Source organism: Molothrus aeneus, chromosome 32, assembly GCF_037042795.1.
Source record: "Molothrus aeneus isolate 106 chromosome 32, BPBGC_Maene_1.0, whole genome shotgun sequence".
In the NCBI taxonomy this organism is placed as follows: Eukaryota; Metazoa; Chordata; class Aves; order Passeriformes; family Icteridae; genus Molothrus; species Molothrus aeneus.
The window spans coordinates 2,190,653-2,212,398 of record NC_089677.1 but is presented as its reverse complement, the minus strand read 5'-3'; the positions used below and the strand labels follow the sequence as shown (position 1 = coordinate 2,212,398).

The following is a 21,746-nucleotide window of genomic DNA, read 5'->3' as shown; positions in this document are numbered from 1 at the left end:
TTGTTACTGGTGGCTCTCTCATTCCGGAGCTCTGGCACATGAAGAAACAAAACTCACTTGAATAGCATTTACAGAGCTGCTTCTAGATTCTCACTATCATCACAGAAACCTGATTATTTACAGGGAGCTTTTATAGCCTATAAAATAGCTTTTATACTATTAATCCTCTGCATAATGAACAAATAAATTCTGCACCAGCTCTTGCCTAACTTTTCTTGAGTTTTTCCCTGGTGTCATAACAATTAGTTCAATGGGGAAACCTCTGACTGATACCACAGTGAAAGCATGTCATCACACATGAAACAAATGAACAAGGTCTTTCCAACCATCTCTAAATACATCATGAAAGGAATGTTTCTTTTTAATATTCTGTCCCTGTTTTTAGTAGGTAAATCAAAACCTGGCAACTTCCCCATGTCGGACACAATGCTACAGTGTTATTTCTGCTGAATCATGTGGCATGAGCTGTGCTAATCTCAGCTCTTCCCATCCTGTCCAGCCTAAAACCAACCTTTCACTAACTCCTTTGTGCCTAATCACACAGTCAGGGTGGAGGTGGCTTCTCAAATGATGGATAGAAGTACCAATGAGAAGCAATGGAAAAATTCTGAATGGCACATATATATTCAGATCGTGGTTTCTCCTTTGTGGATAAACAAAAAGATAAAGAACAATAATTTAAAATACTAATGCTGTTTTGGACTTCATAACTTTTACTTATTCAAAACCCATGCAAATAATCACGTATTAATAAAATGGCATTTTCTGCACAAAAATTTAATTGAATACATCATCTTTCCCTTTCTTTCTCTATTGATGCATGCTCATCTTTCTAGCCTTTCCTATGAGTTTTTTAAAAAGTAAAGCTACAGAGTTTAAATGTCATTTCTCCAAAGTGGGACATGGTCAGTACTTGGAAATGGTTATGCATCTAATTAGTCACAGAATACATAACATCAGATGACTTAGGTAACAAATCATGACATGCACAGCAAATGATATAAAACATGCTTTATTTGAATTCCCACAAAATGCCACCATTACCTCTTCATAAATAGTTTCTCTCAGGCAAAGGTGAGCTCACAAATCCAACCCAGTTTTTTTAGTTCAAATCTTGCAAATGCTGTATTACAGTCGGTTACCCTGAATGATTCTGGTCTAAATAAGATAAGCCTCTGTCCCATTCAGAGCATAGCAAATGAGAGGATTTGAACATAAGACTCTCTGCCTGAGGCTATTCCACTACCCCACTTGGATTTTTACACTTCAACAGGACACTGGCCTTCCTACTACTAAAACCATTGAAACAAGACATTTCTTCTGATCCCACCTCAGAAAACAGATATCTCACAGGTGTTTTCTAACCTTAATTCCTATGGCAGTACAATTAAAACCTGCAGTACAAATGACTTAAGTATAAAAACAACAACAACAAAAAAAATCCACTGGAAATAACATTCTCATTATGTGAAGAGTAAGGTTAATGAGCTATTACCTTGGCAGGTCCTTTCATCTGTGAGCAGTTTATAGCCTTTCTGGCAGCTGCACTCAAAGCTGCCAACCGTGTTTCGGCAGAAATGGTCACAGCCACCATTGTTTACCAAACACTCATCAATATCTGCAAGAATGAACAGCAAAGATTTAGTTCATGATAGCAAAAATTTAATTTGTGACAGCAATTCAGTCGCTCAGGGCAGGAATACAGGAATACTCAGATCCCCAAGGAGGCTGCTGTCCCTGTCAGGAACCAGGCTGGTCAGATGTGTTCCTTCCCAGACCTATTTCACAAGGCTTACAAGGAGAGCTATGGCCTGATCTGTTCAGGAGATAAAGGTGTTTCTCTCAGAACTGGAACCAACAGATGACCCAAGCTGAGGTACTTTAGTGTTAAGAAACATTCATGGGAGCTTCTCTGTAGATGGAGTGCTCTGCCTGACTGCAGACTTCAACCTGGGAAGGATGTGAATAGTTTTACTTTGTATAGGAACTAACAAAGCATAAGAACACACAAAAAAATTGAAGAAATAACAAACGTGAAGTAAAAGATACTTGAATTCTGAAGAAATATTTCCATCATCCTTACACAAACAAATGCAAGGATACATTTTCTCAGAATGAGCATTATATGTTATTTTGCTCATTATTCAGTGACACAGTGACACAGAGTGTCACCCATTTTCATGTATCAGACTTTTCTCACTTGGTGTAGCAGAAAAGGAACTGAGTGCATGTGAAATGTTGCTTCTTCAGTTATTCCGAAGACAGAGCACCTATTGCCTTAATTTGAAAGCCATATATATATATATAATTTTTATATATATATATATATATATATATTTATATATTTATATATATATATGCATTTATATATACACACACACACAGTATGAAGGACAGCTCAATGGCTCTTACTTCAAATACTGATTATGAAGTGGACAGATGAACTTGATAAGACCTCTGTTCTGAATTTCATACTGATTATTCTACTTCCCACTCCTTTTAAGTTCTCCCAAATGTTATGAATATCTGGAATGACCAATCCCTTTTCCAATCCATAAAAGGTTGTAAAGTAAGTATATAACAGGCCAGAAAACATCATTTGAAATACAGGGTATCTTTCCATTCTCCCCCAATTATAAACCCATGGATTTACATTTATTTGAAAAAGGGGGAAATAAAAGTACTTTTATTATTTTTCAGGAGAAGAACAGTGCCAAGAAATAGCTCTTTTAATGAATGCATACAGTGAAGAAGTAATATGACATTGAGCCTTGGCTTCCCACTTCTGGAATTGAAAACAAGATCTTTCAGGGAACTAAATGGAGAGCAATGTTTCCTTTTGGAAAGCTTCTTGCTATAAGATCTTTGAAACTTTGAGGTAACAGCTGGCCATTTAAAGAGTAAATCTTGCAAAATGCAAATCTAGATGCCAAAAGGTCTAACATATGAAGATGGGAATTTATCAAAACCAGCAAGATGATGGTGAATGAAGGGCATGCTTTAAAAATTATCTGAATTCGGCAGAATTCTTAGTGAAAGTAATTCATTAATTTTTGGAAACATATGATTCCAACATGGGAACGAGGCATGGTGCTTACCATATTTCTGCATGTAAAATATAAACAGCAGCAAGAGGAGTGAGGTGGTAAATCTAAAAATCTGAACCACTGACAGGGAAATTCAGCCATCATTTCTAAAGAGCACTTTGTTGCACACACATTGACAGAAATATGTCCAGGGCTCAAATAAGCAAGAACAATGTATATTGTTATAAAGGTTTTTTTATGAGTTGCACTTAAGGCAAGGAGATGGGAAATTTGTTCTCAGACCCTCTGAAGTAATGCTGCTGCTTATTATTTTGTGTCTGGTTCTGCAGAGGAGTGGCTTTTGCATTCAACCCAATTAAAGAATGAGGGTAAATTGCAGGCAGCAGCTGTGGAACACCCTGAGTGCTTTTTGCAAAAAGCAGCTCAAATCTTTGTCTTGGGTAACAAAGTTCTCAAAGTGCCCCAAAATCAGGAGTCTGTTTGTTGTCTGTGGTGCTCCAGTTCTGGCATTTGGCTGGCCAACAACAGATAACCCTGGGCTCCCAACCTGATAGATCTGGTGAAAAACACACTGAGGGTCACCTTTTGTAACACAAGGAGACTGGAGGCAGCAACCTTTTTGGTTTGGCTGTGATCATCTGCACAGGTCAAGACTGGCAGTGAAACGGCAAGAATTTTTGGCCCAATTTTCCTGCAACCTGGCATTTCCTTTTGTAGAAGTGATTCCTCCCAGCTCCCTAATGTGCAACTGGGACTGTGGTTTGGGTGTTAGGATGGATTACCACAAAAAGTCCCATCCTTTAGCAGAGCACAGGTGTACCTAACTACAGTTTAGCATGCCCTGACAAAACTGTGGGACAAATGGAATTATGAATTAAAATTACTAATACGTTATGCATCATAAACACACAGAAGAGTCATCCATCATGAAGAAAGTATCTTTTACTCGTGATAAGAACAACATGATCTTTGGACTACTCTGCTGCCTGAGACTGCTTGAAGTAGAAATTACTTGCAGCCTGTCAAACACCATTCTGGAGTAACGATTGATGTTTTTAAATGATGGCCCCTGGATTTCACATGTTAAATTCCAAATTCCAGTCTCTTTTCTGTGTCTCTCATGACCATAAGGGGCAAAAATGAAACCCTGCTGGCATCAGAGTGTAGATTTTAGGCTGTTAATAACTGTAATTCCATTAACAATGCAGCATATTAGCTTTACACCAGCAATTCTTCGGAATGATTCTAAACCAGGATCTGAGTAAAACCTGTGAGAGTCCACAGGAAAAGAAAGTATTTATTCATTTCTTCTAACTGGAAAACATGACATGACCTTTTGAAGCAGGGACCATCAAAACAGAATAGAGGTCAAAACTGTTAGCTGCAAAAACATTCTAAATAACATAAACAGTGCCAATGTCTCTGCTTTCACTGTATTTCTTTCCATGGTCATAGCGAGACTGACAAGGCATGTAAAAATTATTTCACTCTGTGGAGAGCAGCACATTGCTGCATTTCATTGGAAGAGAGCAGTATCCAACTGTATGTATCATGTCTAGCTGGTTCAGAGAAATTGCAAGAATTCTGTATCCCCACTATTTTTCTTTACTTGGTCATAAATAATATGTGTTATGAGCCATGTGAAAATAAATTATTCCACTGCATGAGACGGTAAGGCCACATTTATATTTAAACTCAATGGTATCCAACTTTGTCAAGTGCCTCTTTGAACTTCACAGAGGATAAGTGTGTCTGCCTCTCATGTTGGGCAAAAATACACAGTGGAAACCCATTGTGGTGTCTCTACCAGCTTTGACATTATTTAGTAAAATATTTCCCTACTATTATTGGAACTGTCTGTGGAGCAGCCATAAACCTGCTGTCTTCAAACAGTTCTCAAGTGGCTCCTTGAGATGCAGGTTGCAGAAAAATAGCCATAACTTCCCACAGGCTCTGCTCCCCTTTATCCTCAGAAATGCAGGAGGACGTAAAGAACTGTATTTCCTCTGTGGGGTTGTACATAAGATGCCCTGATGATACTGTGAGAGTCATTTCAGACCAGGAGGGGCGTTGGGAATAAACCCCAAGGGATTTATCCCAGTGCAGTGAGTCAATATTGTTAAATAATACCTTGCTCATCCAAGCTCATGATCTGCTACAAAATGGGATACATGCAGATATGAAAATACAGGCCAGCGAGAAACCAGAGAAGTATTGAAAATTATGGTCAAATCTATCAGGTGAAGGTGAAGGTATGGTATAACAAGCAACTCATCACTCAAGCCTCCTGTTAGCTCTGAAAATGGTTCATCCAAGCAAATAAATACAAACAAAAGCAAAGATAAGATTTGCAACAAGGAAGCTAACACCTTCTTTAAAATTGTAATATTTGAAGGAAAAAACTCCAGATGCAAATATCTGCATCTGGAGATGGAGCTCAGCAACACCATCACAAAAGCTGTGTGTCCATGTGAACCCAGGAATGAATCCTGGGTTTGTAAATAAAAACCAAACACAAAACCCATAATATAGTTATTGTTGTAAGTATATTAATCTATAATAATAGATTCTCCTATTTTTTCTGAGGATCTCAAAATGTGAGGGAGGCAGTGGAATCACCTTTAAATAAAAATATAGAAACTCAGATGCTTTGTGCTAAGTTGCATAGCTACAATGCTACAATTTGACTCGGCTAAGCAAGCAGACTGTTATTTTTCTTTTCATGATCTTGTGAAGATTAATGGGAATGCCTGCTCCTGTTCCACTTGCACCTTTTTTAACCTCTGCTCAGTGCACTTCATGTTTGGAAGGAGTTGGTTCTGATCAGGGTGCATGTATGCACTTGTGTGTGCACATATAAACCCACAGAGATTTGCCTTGCTGCATATTGGCCAGGGAACAAATTAAAAAGCAGGGATTTTAGGTAACTTAGAACTTAACATTTCACATAAGCTGCTTAAAGGCAACTGAAAGGGTAATCAACATGCAATCTTCACTTAGCTGCTGAACAATGATGAAGATGGAGGTTTCCAGCGCCTCATCACAGGCGGAAGTGAGGATCCTCCTTTCAATGGCTGGACAAATATTTGAACCGATTGTGCCTGTCTAATCCTTTACAGATTTGAAATGCTACCTAGCTCCAGGAAAAGAATATACTCCCAGATCAACCTAAAATAATTACTGAAACTTCATAAGCTTCTTGTTTTTAATAATGAAAGCCAGCATGCTGGAATTAGTAATGCCATTACCGGTATACAGTGGACATCAATATAAATACATTTTCTGCAAGGTAGGCTGGTTTGCTAGTTCTTTTTGTTCCCTGATTTCCTAATTTTCCCTTGCTTTTCTTCCCTTGCTCTTCCTCATGGTTTTACAAATCACCACTGTCCCCTAGAAATTGGAATTAGTGATGCCTTGTTGACACAGATATTAGTTCCCTGCTGCACACAGACCACAAAGAATAAAGCAGCTACAAAACTTTTTAACCCCATGCTGGAGGTAGGGAAATAGAGAAACAGAAAAAATAACTAACTCATCCACACTTGAATCCAATTTCAGTGTACAACTCAGCTGGTTACCCTGGGGTGCCAATCAGCACAGGCTTGCACAAAACACCTAGCACTGCATGCTGTTCTATGTTACAAATACTACAAAGCCACCAATGCTCAGACTGAAATTATTTTGATATTTGCCCTGCCACTTCTCAATAAAACTTGTAAACTCCTCAGCATTAACATAAGCAGAAGCTACCAGGCTCCACTTGCAATACTCTAAATGTAATATTGCGTAGCATCTTAAGTAATGCATGCCAGGGATATCTCATTAAGGTAGAAAGATAACTTCATATCCCCAGATCAGTAGATTCATTGGATCAGTGCCACTATGAGAAAATCTAAATCAAAGTAGAACACAGGCTCTGCTGTTCCATCCAGAAGCATCAAGCCAGCTGTTGTGGGGTTAGTTTCCAAGGAGTTGGAAGTCCTAGTTCCAGTTTTACAATGGATTTATCCAACATTTGGGCAAGGTGTAACACTTTCCTGCTGTATTTCACTTGCAAAATTGAGGATTGGTAATTATCACTTGGCATTTTCAGGACCAATACTTTCAAATGCACTATTATGGAACTAAGTGTTAGGAATCCAAGTCATTTGCTGTCAAAATTTTTAAGTCAAATTACAGTTGTTTTAAATTTCTGGTCTGGGCTTCAGAATGGTTTGATCCAGCAGTAGGTTCCTTGCTGGTAGTGCTTTGCACTGGAAGATTTTGTGAATCTCTGCAGGACTGTTAGGGCCACATTTACTTTAGGAGGTACAATTTCTGTTCCAACACTCCACCTGAAACTGCACAGTTCATTGCCTCTTGCATGTTTCAGGGAGGAATAATTCTATTTATGCAGTACCTTCCACTTGAGGATTACAAAGGACAGCAGCTTATTTTCTTCATTACATTAAACCTACACAACACTTCTTCAGGAGAGATACATTTAATTAATTCTTCTTTAACAAATGTGAAACTGAGGCAGGTAGGATAGTGTGCAACTTGCTTGCATCAGATAACTACAAAGTGAAATAAAGCATATATAATTTGAGTTCTGTGCTTCAACAACATCCTCATTTTCCCTCCCACAGTGCTAATGAACTGTAAAGTATGATAGTCATTACTGAACTGAAGTTCCACTAAGTAGCAAATGAAGATTCTCTGTTTAATTAGCTTTATAGCTGGGTTGTGGGACAAGGCATTTTCCTAATTAACAGGATTAAATCTAGACTGGGCAGACAGGAATGAATGTAATTAAAATTTAATCTTCCTCATCCTGAAAACAGGCTGCCCACAAAACAGAGAGCTTTGTGTAAATGCTCTTAGAGCATGGAAAGGTTGAGGCAGGTTTCAACACATTTCCCTCATGTCACTTTCTCAATTTTCACCTGTTATCTTCGCAATTTCATGAAGAAACCTGTCTTCCAACACAGATGGTAATCTGTCACATATGGATTTAGGTGTCAGCTATTCTCCTCCAGGACATATCCACTCTGACATTATCCACCAACCAATCAATAAAAGAGTCTGCCAGGCTGCCAAGAGATCAATCACCTTGTAAAACAAACATTATGTCCTATTATTTTCTTATTACAGTTAATTAGATTTATAAAATACAAAAACCTTCACAGGTGAAAAACTCAAAAATGCTGTCATAATAGGTTAGGCGCAGATTTCTTATTTGTAAAGGGGAAGGGATTTACTAAATCTAATGTGAAAAGAAAGGATTTTTCATTTAAAATTTTTGCTGAACACTGAATTCTTTTCTAACCCTAAAAACATGTTAGTGCAATGCTACGAACCCAAACAGTGCAAGCTGAGGCTGTGACACCAGAATGTGAAGGGAACTGGAGACATAAAGATACAGACTGATAGTCTTTTCAGTGTCTAGGCTGAGCTAAATGTTAAAACTACCCCTCCTCCCTAGTGCCCCCCTGCCAAAAGCAAAGATAAAGCTCACAGGAATCCCAGGAAATAAAACTACTTTTCCTCCTCCTGTAACATTTTATCAATCAAAATGCTTTCATCCATCAAAATACTCTTTATAAAACATTGGAGAGGGAGAAATAAGTGTGCTGTTCAATCTCCCATGTGTAATTTGGGACACCAAAGAATGTGTCTCTGTTTTTTACAGAGCATGTGGAAAGTACAGGAAATCAGATTCTGGGGAACTTGGCTGTACCTGTGGCCACGTGGGTGAGTACAGGCGGATCTGGAGGCTGTGGGTAAAACAGTGGGAGAGAACTGTGCAAATACTTTGGGCTGACTGCTTACCCACCTCAATTATTCACACAGCCACTACCACCAGAGTAATTCCATGAGCAATGTAATTATTCACACAGCCACACCACCAGAATAACTCTATCTGTAATGTTTATGCAGCAGGAGCAGAGGCAGAACAAAATGGGTTGCTGCAGGTTAATAACAAGAATAAAAGAGTTAATTCAGTGTTTCTTAAGGAGTAAATCAGACAGAACTATGGGGCTGACATCCCTGGCCATTTTCTCTGTGCTAGGTGTCACCAAAAAACAAGGCCTGGCTTTTACTGTATTTAATTTTTCAATATACTCTGAATGAAGAGCAAAGGGGCAAGTGAAATAACTGCACTATTGGACCAAGATATAAGAATCCCTAAGTTTAGTGTATGAACTCAATTTACATTTACCCATGGTTGTTTTCATTTACCCCCTTGGAATTATTATCTGCTCAGGAAAGCTCTGTGCTTATTTCCAAGAATCCCAGTTTGCTTCTAGAAAAGTGTTTGTTTAATTAAATAAAATTGGTATTAAGGGCAGTTAAAGGTACTGATGTTCTCTCTAAAATCCCAGTGAAACTGTGATAGCTTTTCTGGGATAAAGCTACTCCTTCTGAAAGGGGCACTTGAATACAATTAGTCCATGATAATTTAAATAGCTCTTAATGAATCAAAGAAATTTGGATGCTGACCAAAAAATTAACCCTCCAAAAGTTTTTGAAGACACTACTTCAAGCAGCCAGGGATCTGCTCTGTACCAGGGAAGACAGAGGCATCACTGAGAGCAGGATCTAGTCATATTAAAGAAAGAAAAACCATATTTTATAATGAAAAAGACAATGATAAAATAATGAAAAAAGTGTTTTAAGTTTTGAAAGTTGGAAATTATGATCATGTGAGCAGTCAGCTCCCAAGTAACAGAAAGCACAGCACACTTTCCCATAATATACTGTGGTTGTTGATCCTCAGGGGGCTTTATATTGCTGAATAAATGCAAGGTCTTTTCAACAACTGAAATGCAAAATATGACCCTCTGAAGCATTAATTTAAAGGATTTGGCATTTTCAAAGGGGAGGTTCACAAAGACAAATAACAACTGCAAGTTTTTAGGGAACAGGGATATTGCCTAGTCATGAAAAAAACCCTAACTTAGTATACATGAATTTATTTTGTGGGGATAGATGGAACTCTTGGGAGGGAATGAAACAGAATGATTTACATGGCAGCTGACCCAAGTCTGCAATTTTTAAATGGAAGATAATTTGTTACATTATATTTGTCTGTCATGAACAAGTCTACAGCAGACAAATGAATTGTATCATCTCTTTAAACCAAAAAAAATCCCAAACCCAAGGCCCAGCTGAAAACCTAAAAGGCAATTCCCTTAAAAATAGGGAAGGGGCAGTGAAAGTTTCACGCATATTCTGAATTAGATAAATTTGCAGCAGCTGTTAGAAGGATTCTGCTCTCCATTCTCTCTCTCTCTTTTTTTTTTCATTCAATTTTTCTTCTTTCTGACAAATTTCGACCGTGTTGATATCTAAAATTTGCATGTCTTTTTTTTTTTTAAATAATGGGTTTATAATTTGATTTTTCATCACTGAGCTTGAAACTTCAACTGTCTCTTGGAAAGTCTGAATCAATTATGTGTCTAAATCAGTCACATATATATTCCTCAGCGTGTGTCCAATTGCTCATTTTTCTGATTGCCCCACTAGGCTTCTGACCACTGTCACTACCTACCACCAAGGGTTTTCCATCTTATTTTCACTCAAATCCTACTCATTCACTCATTTTCTGCTGGCAACCATCAGCTTTTCCCCCTCTCCAACATCTCTTCCACAATTTATGGTTTTACCATGAGCTCTTCTGAGCCTTCTCCTCAGTCCAATACTCTACCACCTCTCTTATCACACACCAAGAACAGTCAACTCCCTGTCTGCTCTAAAAAAGTGGGGGAAAAAAATAGAAACCTAGTTTTGAGTCACTTCCCAGTCTTAGCAAGTCTAGAAACAGCTGTTTCCAGGGCAGCAGGGCTGGCCCAGATGGTTGTGGTTCTCTCTCTGGACATGACACAGAGCTTCTAATGAGCTGCTACAGCTGCCTGCTGGATGCTGCCCTGTTTTCCTCACACTGGATTGATCCTGCATGTTCTTTGTCTTGAGACCTGGACAACATAGATGGAATAGCTTAAAATGACTGCAGCCTCAGCAAAAAGGCCTTAATGTTTGCTTCTTTAATCCACATTTAGGTAGTTATTTTGAAAATGCTTTTGTAGCTACCGCGGAGCTCCTGCTCTCATCCAGTTTGTGAGTTTTATCCACCTCTTCTAAAACAAGCATCTCCACTGATAAGCTGAACTCGATTATTGTTCTCCCATTGGTTACTCAGTTTCCCCCCCTCTCAGTCCTGATGTGTATGATGGTTTATTTTGGACACAGATGGTCTCACATCTCACTTAGAGTCACATCAAACAAAAAATAACCTCAAAACTGCCTCTGTATTTTAATATTCCCTTTTGGCTTTTTATTTGTCATTCCTAGCAAATAAGTTCCCTTTGTGTTTTCTTCTCTCATCAACTCCAAGCCTACCTATTATCTCTGCAGCATGCATGTGGTTGATTCATGTGCCAAAAACTTCCCTGTAGAGGCATTCAGTGGGTCCAGTTATAGGAACCATCTCAGGGCTTCCCCAAAGTGTTTGTTCTGAAAATCTTGCCAGTACTCAAGCCCTGAACAGGACCACTGTTTTCATTATAAAATTCCTAATTTTCCTCTCATTTAATGTTGTTTTTGTTACCTTTTTTTTGGCTGGGCAGACACATCTATTGTTTCACGGAATGAAATCACCCACTGGCTGCCTTTGGTTACATGTTTGTCACAAATGCCTCTATTTTTTTAATTAAATGTTATTGTTACTTAAAGAGGAGTCCTGGGAAGAGGAAGAGACAGGGTGATCTAGCTGCAACAGCATTAAAAAAAAAAAAGAAATCTGCTGGTTTCTGCAGTTGAGCGGTTTGGGATTCACACCAATCTGCCTTTACCAAGAGTGCTTCCTGCTTGCTTCCTGAAAATGGCATGTGGTCTCAAAACCCTGTAACTGTGCAGAATACTAGGTAATGGTCAAAACTGGTTTGTCAGAAGGATTTTAAGGAAGTTAAGCTATTTTAATGGAACATTTAATTGCACATTTAATCTGTGCATCACACATCAATAGAAAAGTATTATTTTAAATTAATATTTTTGTTCCTCCTAAAAGCACTAATCTAACTACTGCAGAACCCACATTTTCACTACTATCATTCTTGATCTCAGTCTCATGTTCATGAATTAATTTAGGGACCAGCTTCTCGTGCAAGGCAATGGTGGCCCTCTGTTCATGCAAAGTCATAAGAGGTTTTTGTATTTATTTTTTTCCTTGTTTTTAGGCTAAAAGACAGACCTCAGCCACAAGATTTGTATTTGCCTTATGATCAGCATGGAGAGGGAAAAGGTATTTTTTGTTCTGACATGTGGCTGTAGTGGCTTGTGATCACACCTGCTCTATTTTCTGATAGCTCATTGCTTGCAGGTACAGAGAAGCAAACTCAAATGGGGCTTATTTTTGAACACACACTTATTTCTAGTGGCAAACTCTGGGAGTGTAAACTGCTGTTACTTGAAAGCAGAGTTGTGTATGAAATCTGATAGAAGTAGAGTTGTTTATAATGAATTATGAAAACTAGATCTTGATTTGATTATTGGGAAATTTATTCTTGGCTGAAATTGATGAGAAGTAGGGAGAAAGCCATCTGGGGGGGAGGAATGGCTCAGAATGAACCATTTCAGTCAACGCATAAAGGTTGCTAAAAGACAACACATACTTTAATAGCTAACTTCTAAACCTCTACCCTCTGGCTTCAGACAGTTTGTGGACTGGCTTTGACAAAATCATTTGATAAATTCAGTTGGCTTTGGCCTGCCACTGAAAATATCAAGGCACTCTGATTCCCCTGGAGAAGGATGTTTTTCAGAGGGAGGAACACTGAAGAAAACCAGACAGGGACTGAGAATTTGTCTTGCACTGACTTCCACATCTGAATGGACAACAAAGGCCTCTTAGCACCACTATATTAACATTTTTTCTTATATTTTGTTTCTATTATTGAGCTCAAGAAGAGGCACTGTGATCCTCTGAGAGGAAGTGGAAAGGCTAACCCAGTTCAGAGATATTGTCATGACAAGTAAAGTGGGTACTCCACAGGTTGGGATTAAACTCTTTCCATGTCCTTAGGAGCACGTTATTGCAATAAGAGATGAGTTCAGAGGGTGCCAGCTGTCCCATGTTATTTCCCAATGCACACCTCTTTAAGCTTGTACAAATAGGACATAGCTGAACCATATGATGTAAGACCTCTAATCCCATCAGGAATTACCAAAGGCTGTGCTTATTTTCCCTTGGGGTCACCTATTCTTCTGACTATATTCTAGAACACCCTTCACTGTGTGGGATTCCTGAGAGAAGAAAAAGGTGTGAGGTGCAAAATCAAATTTGATGCCTCTGGGGGCTGATGCATAGGAGAGAGGATGGGGATTCTAGTTGGGTATCAACAGTGGGGGCAACAGTGGCCTTGGGGATCAAATGAAGAGTCACACAAAGTGAGTCTACACAAAGGCTTGAGGATGACAACGTCTGTTTTAAAAAATGAAACAGCAAATTTCAGTGCCTTTCCTACTGAGGTTCTTGACTTGGAATCCCATGAGCATTCAGTTTTCTGAAATGTCTGAGAAATTTTCCCCTAAAAAGTCAGAAGTGTATCTGACTTACTACCCTAAAACATTTGTACTACTTGCCCCCCCCAAGGATCATGGGTAAAGTGGTTTATGTGCTCAGGTCAGCTTCTTCATAGAGAGTGTAAGTACTAAGTGTATCTCAATCTTGTTCCACTTGCAGAGTTTGGCTTTTTTTTTTTTCCAGCAGAGTAAGTTAAAGTATGCTGAGAGTAATCCTGTCTTTCCCCTAGGTACTTTTGACAGACTCCAAAAAACATGCACACTACAGCTCTGGGATATCCCAGAGTGATCCAGCCCAGATATCTTCATTTATGTGCAGCAAGCAGACAGATGCCACTCATCAGCTTAAAGGAAAAGCTGCCCTCTCTCATTCCTTGTCACTGCACCTTTGACTAAGGTAAGGCTAAGGGACCATCTCCTATATGCTCCTTTCCAAACCAAACTATGAATCCAAGGCACTATATCAGCAGAATGTTACAAAATTGAATGTTCTGTACACCACATTGCTGTGACATGAAGCACTGACATTATGAACCAGAGTCAAATGTACAAAGTACAATCACTCTATTAACTACTTAAATTATCTCAAAGATAAGAGATGGCCATGGTGCAATGATCAAGGAAAATGTAATCAGAAGAAAAGGGAATAAGACAAGCAGGTCTCTGCCCTTTCTGGCTTTGCCAGACGTCCTCTTCAAAAACCCACTGCTGCTTGTAATTCTGAAGCTGACATTTATGCTGACATTTGCTGGTATCACAGCACTCTGACTGCAGAGGAGGAGGTGATGACTGTCAGCTACTTCTTTCATTTGAGTTCATTCTTTCCATTCTTACCCAACATTTGCATGTATGTATGTTTTTCCTTTTTTTTTTCTTTTTGAGAAAACATTGGAAAATAGTAATGTCTTGTTATGGATAATGGCTCATAATGCTTATGTTCCTCAAAAACCCAATGTGTCTGTGTGGATAGAGCTGAACTAACCTCTTCACATGTGTTCAAAAAGTAATTAATGTTGCTGGAGAAAGGTGAGCTGGGAAAAGCTCTCTTTGTAAGCCCCAGGACCTGCTCTAAGAACACTGACACTCCTTGCACTATGTGAAGCATCACAGATATTGCACACACTGCTCATGGGGGGTGCATGGAAAGAAGCTGTGGATTCAAAGCAGGAGTAGTCAGACAGCTATGAACAGATTTGCCTCTAAATGTTAAAGTTTAAACTCTTCAGGAGATAATTTAAATTCCTTTCCATTTAAAATGGTGATGTATGTGAACGAATTCAACCAAGGAAAGCTTTGTATTTGGGTGACTACTTTTAATGAGATCACTTTACAACTAAGGGGAAATAAAAGTTCATTCACATGAAATCATTTGGGTCTGTCTTGTATTTTTCTCTTAGCTCAGACCCATTTAGTTCAGAAGGCTCTTCCAAACTTACAGTCTTGACTCTAAAGGCATTGAGACCTCTATTGTTGTGAGAAGTGTGGTCATATAAGCCAAGAAAGTTTCATCTGCCTTAGTGTAAACTTGACTGATGCATACATTTTAGAGGTTTTCTTGCACTGGGGTATATTTTACTGTCTAATTTTTACTAACATGCAAAAAAACCGTCAAATTGATCAGGGATATGAATCAAACAAAACCTGAATTTATCAAAGGTACTCTGAAATTTGCCTAATCAATCACAGTGAAATAAAGGTATTATCATAATTCAGGTGAGCTAATAGTGGATGCATGAGATTAACACCTATATCTTACTACTAATAAACAGTAAAAAAAACCTGTCTTCTGTGTGGTGTACTTTTTTAAAAAAAAAGAGGAAACATTTTCAGTTTCATACGAACTGATTAGGACTGACAAGATGCAATTCTAAGTGCTCTAGTCAATTTAATCCAATTTAAAGAAAAAAAAGCTGAAACAAACTTTATGTAATTTCGATTAATGGAAGTATGGAGGAAATCATAACTGTTCACAGATACTCTGTAGCCAGGAAATGAAGCCAAATTGGCCAGCTAAACCGTTCACAGTGAGCTTTTCACTTAGTGTTAGTGTGTTCTGAATGAAAAGAGAGAAAAACCTTCAGCATCTAAGTCATAATCTTATACCAAACCTATGTCAAGCATTAATTTAAACCACTTAATTTAATGAAACTTTTCAGTTCATATTTAACAAAACATGACATACTTTATTTCATTGGAACTCATTTTTAAAAAAAAACCCTTTTCTCACGGAAACAATTCCATTTTCAAAATTTAATTCACCTTCAGGGTTTCATTTTTTGTGTACTCAAAACTGATTTAAAACACATATTCCTGCTGTAATAGGCTGCAATTAAGCAAGATTTTAAAAAATGTAATTACTATATCAAGCTAGCACAGCCAATCCAAAATTTCCCTTTTATTTCAAATAAACTTTGATGCAGTTGTTTGAGATTTTTCATTAGTCTCTACACTCCTGCTTTTTTTTTTCTTTTTTTCCTTTTTTCTTTTTTTTCTAGATTGCTTAATGATAAAGGAGGTTTCAGAGCTGAGTTACTGGACAGATCATTTACGAGTCAGGTATTTCTGATACTCCCACTGCAGCACAGTCAAGTATTTAAGCGCGTCAGTGCCACATTTCTTTGCTACATTGGAATGCTGAAGGATGGGGGCCTGTTTTGAGGAAGTGGAGAGCCCATCCCATTGCTGGGTCACCATGACAATGAGACAGCAGGAAGGAGAAATGTTTGCCATGCAGGCACATAACCCCAGCGTAACACCGCTCTGGTTAAATATGCCAGAGTGCTGAGAAGGGCTGACCGAGTGTCACACAGCCAAGAAAATGCTCCATCTCTGGATGGGGATGTGGAGGGAACTTTCTGTCTCCTAAACACGTCTGTGAGATCACCTGTGCTTGGCACAGACCTGTTCCTACACAGGAATTGATCCTGCTGCACTTAGTCACAGCTGGTGGCACATTATGAATGTGTAATTCCACATTGCTACTAAACCCCCTGACAATCCAGCCCAGCTGAGGATCCCAAAATCCTGTTGTCAGGTTCCTTCCCCTTAAGGATGGATCTTCACAAGATGCAGATTAAATGATGACATATGGGTGAAATGATTCAAAACAGGAAATCAGCTGAACAAAATAATCCACATCTTGCTATTACCAAACATCTATGACCATGCAAAGTTAGATAGCACTTTATGGATGTTTGTGGGAAAGCCATAGTTGAGATGTTTGCTTTTGCTTTGAAATCCAGTTTCTCCTTCTTAAAACTCCCATTTGCTGTGCTATGTGACTCCAGGAGCTCAGCAAGGGCTGCAGTCTGCACAGTTCCTCTCTGTAGCTCTAGGTGCAGAGTGCTGGGAAGTTGCTTTATTCGGGCACAAGAGTGCCTATCTATGGGCACAGTTTCTTTGTTAAGTCCCAGAGCAGAAATGGAGTATATATATCATATACACGGTCACACATTTTACACCATGCTAGAAGCTTGTGGCCCTTCCTCCTGCTCTGATTCTCTTCTTAGAGAAGCCACAAGGGAAAGTCCCTGTCTCTCTCAGACATCATCTTTTGCCATTATTCTCAGTCCTTCTCTACTTTAAGTCCTGGGAGAAGAATTCTCCCTGGCCCAGCTTGTCTCCTGTAACTGTCCTCGGGAAGGTGAGCTCTTTATTGTTTGATCTAGTTTGGCAGATGGATTTAAACAATCTTCAGAAATCTCTGCTAAGTCTAATCTAGTCTGACTTCACTCCTCTTGAACCCTACAAGTCTTTTGCAAATGAGCCTCCTTCATTATCAGTTACCCAAGCTGTATTTAGTATAATTAAAATGCTGAACTGATGAATCTTCTCACTGAGGGCAGAATGGAGCTGGATTTATGGAAAGGTCACTCAGCAGGAAGGAGGCACAGAAACCAACAAACAAGGGAGATGAGGACCACAGAATCCCTGATATGCTCAACACAGAGGATATTAAAAAGTTGGTAGGAGGTAATGAGCAATAAGCATCCTGGGCCTCTATGTCTTTTAATCTTCAGTCTCCCTTTCTGCCTGAATTGGCTGAATTCTGTGGGATAACTTGGTAGGCATTCAAGGAAGTGACCTACACTGTTTCCTCATGTGTAGCACAATAATCAACAGCATCAAATGAACTGAGCATCAAGCTGGCATCACCCAGTTACAATGGCAGTAGAAATTAAATAGCATTAATTAGAGGGAGAACATGGAACCCTTTCTGCCTGAAATGTCTCTTCTCTTAGCTGTCAAAAGCCTCCATGGTTTGGCTTATTAAGAGCCAAGCTGACAGGAAAGCTGAAGGGAATAAAGGAGCATTCTCCATTGTGTGCCAAGCCAACTGAGGGAGGACTTGAGTTCAAGACTGACTTTTAAAAGACAGCAAAAGGTTCATGAACTTTTATCCAAGCACCATTAATACATCTGAAGATCATTCTAACTAGACCACAGACAGCACTTTTGGTCTTATTTCACTGCAAGACCAGGTAAGTAATGTACGTAACAGAGAAATCAGAGATTTTTAATCAGAGATTAAAAAGATTTTTCCAGTTTCCAGAAAGCAAACCAATCCTCCACAACAGTGGACAGTAGTCTTCTTATGTGCTCTGCAGATACCTGTACGTATTCCATGTTAAAATTATATCCACAACAATTTTCCCCCTGAATTTACTGACATTTGATATAAACCAGACTGTTCTGTGCATTAAAAAAGGAGCTTGATTCTTTGAGGAACAATGAACTCTCATTTCTCAGTACAGAAGAGGTCAACCTCTTGCAAAACCACTGAAGGCAGGTTCTTTGTATTACTTGGAAGTTGCTCTCCTACACCTTCCATTCTCTGACACACTGGGAGGGGCCAGGAGAAATACCAGATTTTTAGTCAGGACTCAGTTCTGTACTCTGTGATTTAAATTCCTGCCAGCTTCTACGATAGACCTACAGAATGGGAACTGTGATGTTGCAAACAAAGCATAGAACAATTATTTACATTTAAAAGGGTTTTTTTGCCACCTTTTGGCAATCAAGCATGTTTGCATAAACTCTTTTTTAAGAACTTGTCTTTACATTTTTATGTATACTTTCCTTTTTTCTATGCTAAACAATTAATGCAATTCCCAACTACTAAACAAAAACCTGTGGACATTATGGACAGTAAACTTTTTTTCTAATTACATGTCTACACAGTGCCTAAAATTGACTAGAGTCCTGACGGTTGAGCAGAACCATCTAGAAATTTTTGTTATTTAGAAAAATAGTATTTCTATTTTGTGAATTTAAAAAAAAATACTTCATTCACTTGTAAAAAAAAAAAGGAAGAAATGTGGCAGCAGATTTCCATAAACTACCAGTATAACAAAAGCACATTATTGTGAATATATTATTCACCTACAAGTGAGCTAGAATTACACATTAATAAATTACCCTCGATCCACTTTTAATACCCAATACCCAAAATGCAGATGTTTCTTTGAGTCTTATTTAAGTCACTTGAATCTAAACTTCTACATAATTTCAGGTAGTAGCTGCACTATGTAAAATTGCTTAGAGAGGAAGATGCCAAAATGGACTAAAAAAAATCACAGACTTTGCAATAAAAACATTATTTTTGGTCAACATTATTTGCTAAATTAAACCTAACCATATTAATCATTTTGCTCGACCCACAATTGCATTTTTCAGTTAATATATTAATTCTCCTTCCAGTTCCTCTTAGCTTTTCTTACATGCCCTACATCTCTACTTTCCCTTAACAGACAATGGCATATCTTTCTTCTATATTTAGAAACATAACCTCCCTTAGAATGATGTTATATGAGAAACCTCACTTGGACATGCTGTGATGCTCCATGGACTTGAAAACTGTGCCCAAGAAAGACAGGATGTGACAGCTCCATGATCCCTGAAGATGCTTTAAAGGGCATCCAAGAGACAATCTCTTGCTCTTACCACACAGATGTAAAATTACAGCTGAAGGAAACAGGGGAGTGGGTATATGAGAAACTGGGGGCCAGTCAAATCAAGGAGAGTAAAGAGGAAAAAGAAATCCAAGGAGAAAACTTGCACTGATTACTCTCTTTTCTTTTCTAGAGATTGCAGAAGAAGGAATATGTGCACACTGACTTTCTCCTGCCTGGTCTTTTCCAGGCTTTACCTATCAGCAAGAGGAGCCAAGAGGACATTAATGTCACTCCACCAAAAAAGTTCACTTCTGCCCTCAGGAGATGCAAATCCTACAGATCACTGTCTTTGACTATGGGCTGCCTGCAAAAGCTGTGCAAGAAACTTCACTGGTCAGTTTAAGTGCAGGATCATTTGTGCATAGGTTTAAATGCAAAATCACTTCAGCTTCAGGAGAGCAGGATTTAGCCCAGAAATCTCACAGTGCAATACATAAGATAAATTTTATTAATTAAGTCAAATTCAAAATTCATATTTTACCATTTTAGGATAAAGAGTATTTCCTAAAATGTCAATAAAGGTTAAAAAGAAATGGCTTGTTGCTTTATTAAACCATCTGTGTTAATTTCCAGTGGCTGCTTATTTTAAGAAAGTAAGAAAGAATCAGCAGCATCATAAAAATACAGATTTTGTTTCTTATATTTTCTACTCATAAAAAAGAGGAAAAGCAAAATGTGAAAGAGCTTAGGGCTAAGGTATTTGGTTTGAGGATCAGTAGAATATTTCATTTTTCTGTAGGAATAATTATAGTCTTGATTATTATATAAATATTGTTTCATGTTAGTTCTCTGGCCAAAGGTCTAAATTTAGAATTACTCTTTTTATTCATGACACAGTTTCAATAATAAACATTATGATCAAGCCTAGGTGCATGTTACATTATTAAAATGCCTCCTTTTTAAGCACTTGGTGGAATCACTGTTACTGTTCTGCTACAGCTTAGCTAGTCTGCTGGTAAAAATCAAGGTTTATTTTTATGTGGCTTGAACTAAGATGACTGAGTTTTGATGTGTGCTCACCCTTAACTATTAACATTGTGTGCGATGGCAGCTTAAATGTTTTATTTTCAAATGAACAGGCAAATGGACTGTTATTTCTATAAATACTAACAGGATCATGCCCAAGCACCGGGATTTTTCTGCCTGGAGCAAGAGGAAACCACACATTTTCTGTTTATTTTTGTGGGTTTTACTATTTTAAGTAATGTCAAGCCCTGGACTGAGTATATTCTGACATTTCTGGTTAATTTGAAGGAAAAAAAAGTCACAATAATTGCTTAGCAAGTTAGGTCAACTTAAGCTAAGTCACTGAGTGATGAAAAATATTCTCTGTGACAAGAATATATGACAGGTCCTCCCGGATCTCCATCTCCCAAGTCTTTTGCAAAGAAGCTCAAAAGGAATACACAGGAAAGTGGGAAAATGGTTGATGGAAGGCCTGATCCTACCAACATGTACCCAAATCTCCTCACGTGCCATTGAAGTGTGACTGTGTTGTGACATTTGAGAGCTGTCACTGTCTCCTTAACTGCAAGCACATGCTGACAGTGCTATCAGATGCTCTTTTCTGCTCTCTTTTCCCCTGACCTCAGCTTTAACACACACATGAATGGCAAGGCTCTTGTGCTGCCTTTGGAGCAGTAAAACCTGAGCATCAGCTGTGTGGTTTAAACTCCTGCATTTGTCAATGTTATTTTGGTTTTCCTTTGGAGCTGGCTATTTATCTTTTGAAGGTGCAGAAATGACCAAGTATCTGGGTTTTTTTTCTGAGCAATACCTGGGTTCACTCAGCAATAAGCAGTTGATTATTCTCAAGTAACGAAGTATTGCTTGACAATTGTAACTCGCTTTCTGAATAGACAAATGCAGACACCATTAGATGACTGAGGTTTTACAAAGGTATCAGAATGTCCTTTGAAACTAAAGGCTTTTTGCTGCCCCGAGTTGTTCCTCTAAATCTCTGCTCAGCTTGAAACAGTTTGACCTCTGCATCTCATTTCTTTGCAGTAATAAAACCCTCTAATAAATAAAAAAGAAAAACAACTGAACCAGGTAAATAACATAAAAATTAGGGAAGGAGAAAGCTAATGAACTTAATTGCAATTACTGTACCGGTATTGAATCGACTTAAAAAGTATTGATTAAATAACTGCATATTTACATCTTGTACTGGACCCGCTGA

The 21,746-nt window shown here is 38.4% G+C and overlaps 1 protein-coding gene across 1 annotated transcript in view; it reads right to left on the bottom strand.

Moving 5' to 3' along the window:
• SCUBE1 (signal peptide, CUB domain and EGF like domain containing 1) overlaps positions 1-21,746 on the bottom strand; it is a 192,671-nt gene that overhangs the window by 46,685 nt on the left and 124,240 nt on the right. Inside the window, exon 9 of the mRNA XM_066568428.1 lies at positions 1,496-1,618. Within this exon, the coding sequence (XP_066424525.1) occupies positions 1,496-1,618 (123 nt within the window). The remainder of the gene's footprint in view (positions 1-1,495; positions 1,619-21,746) is intronic.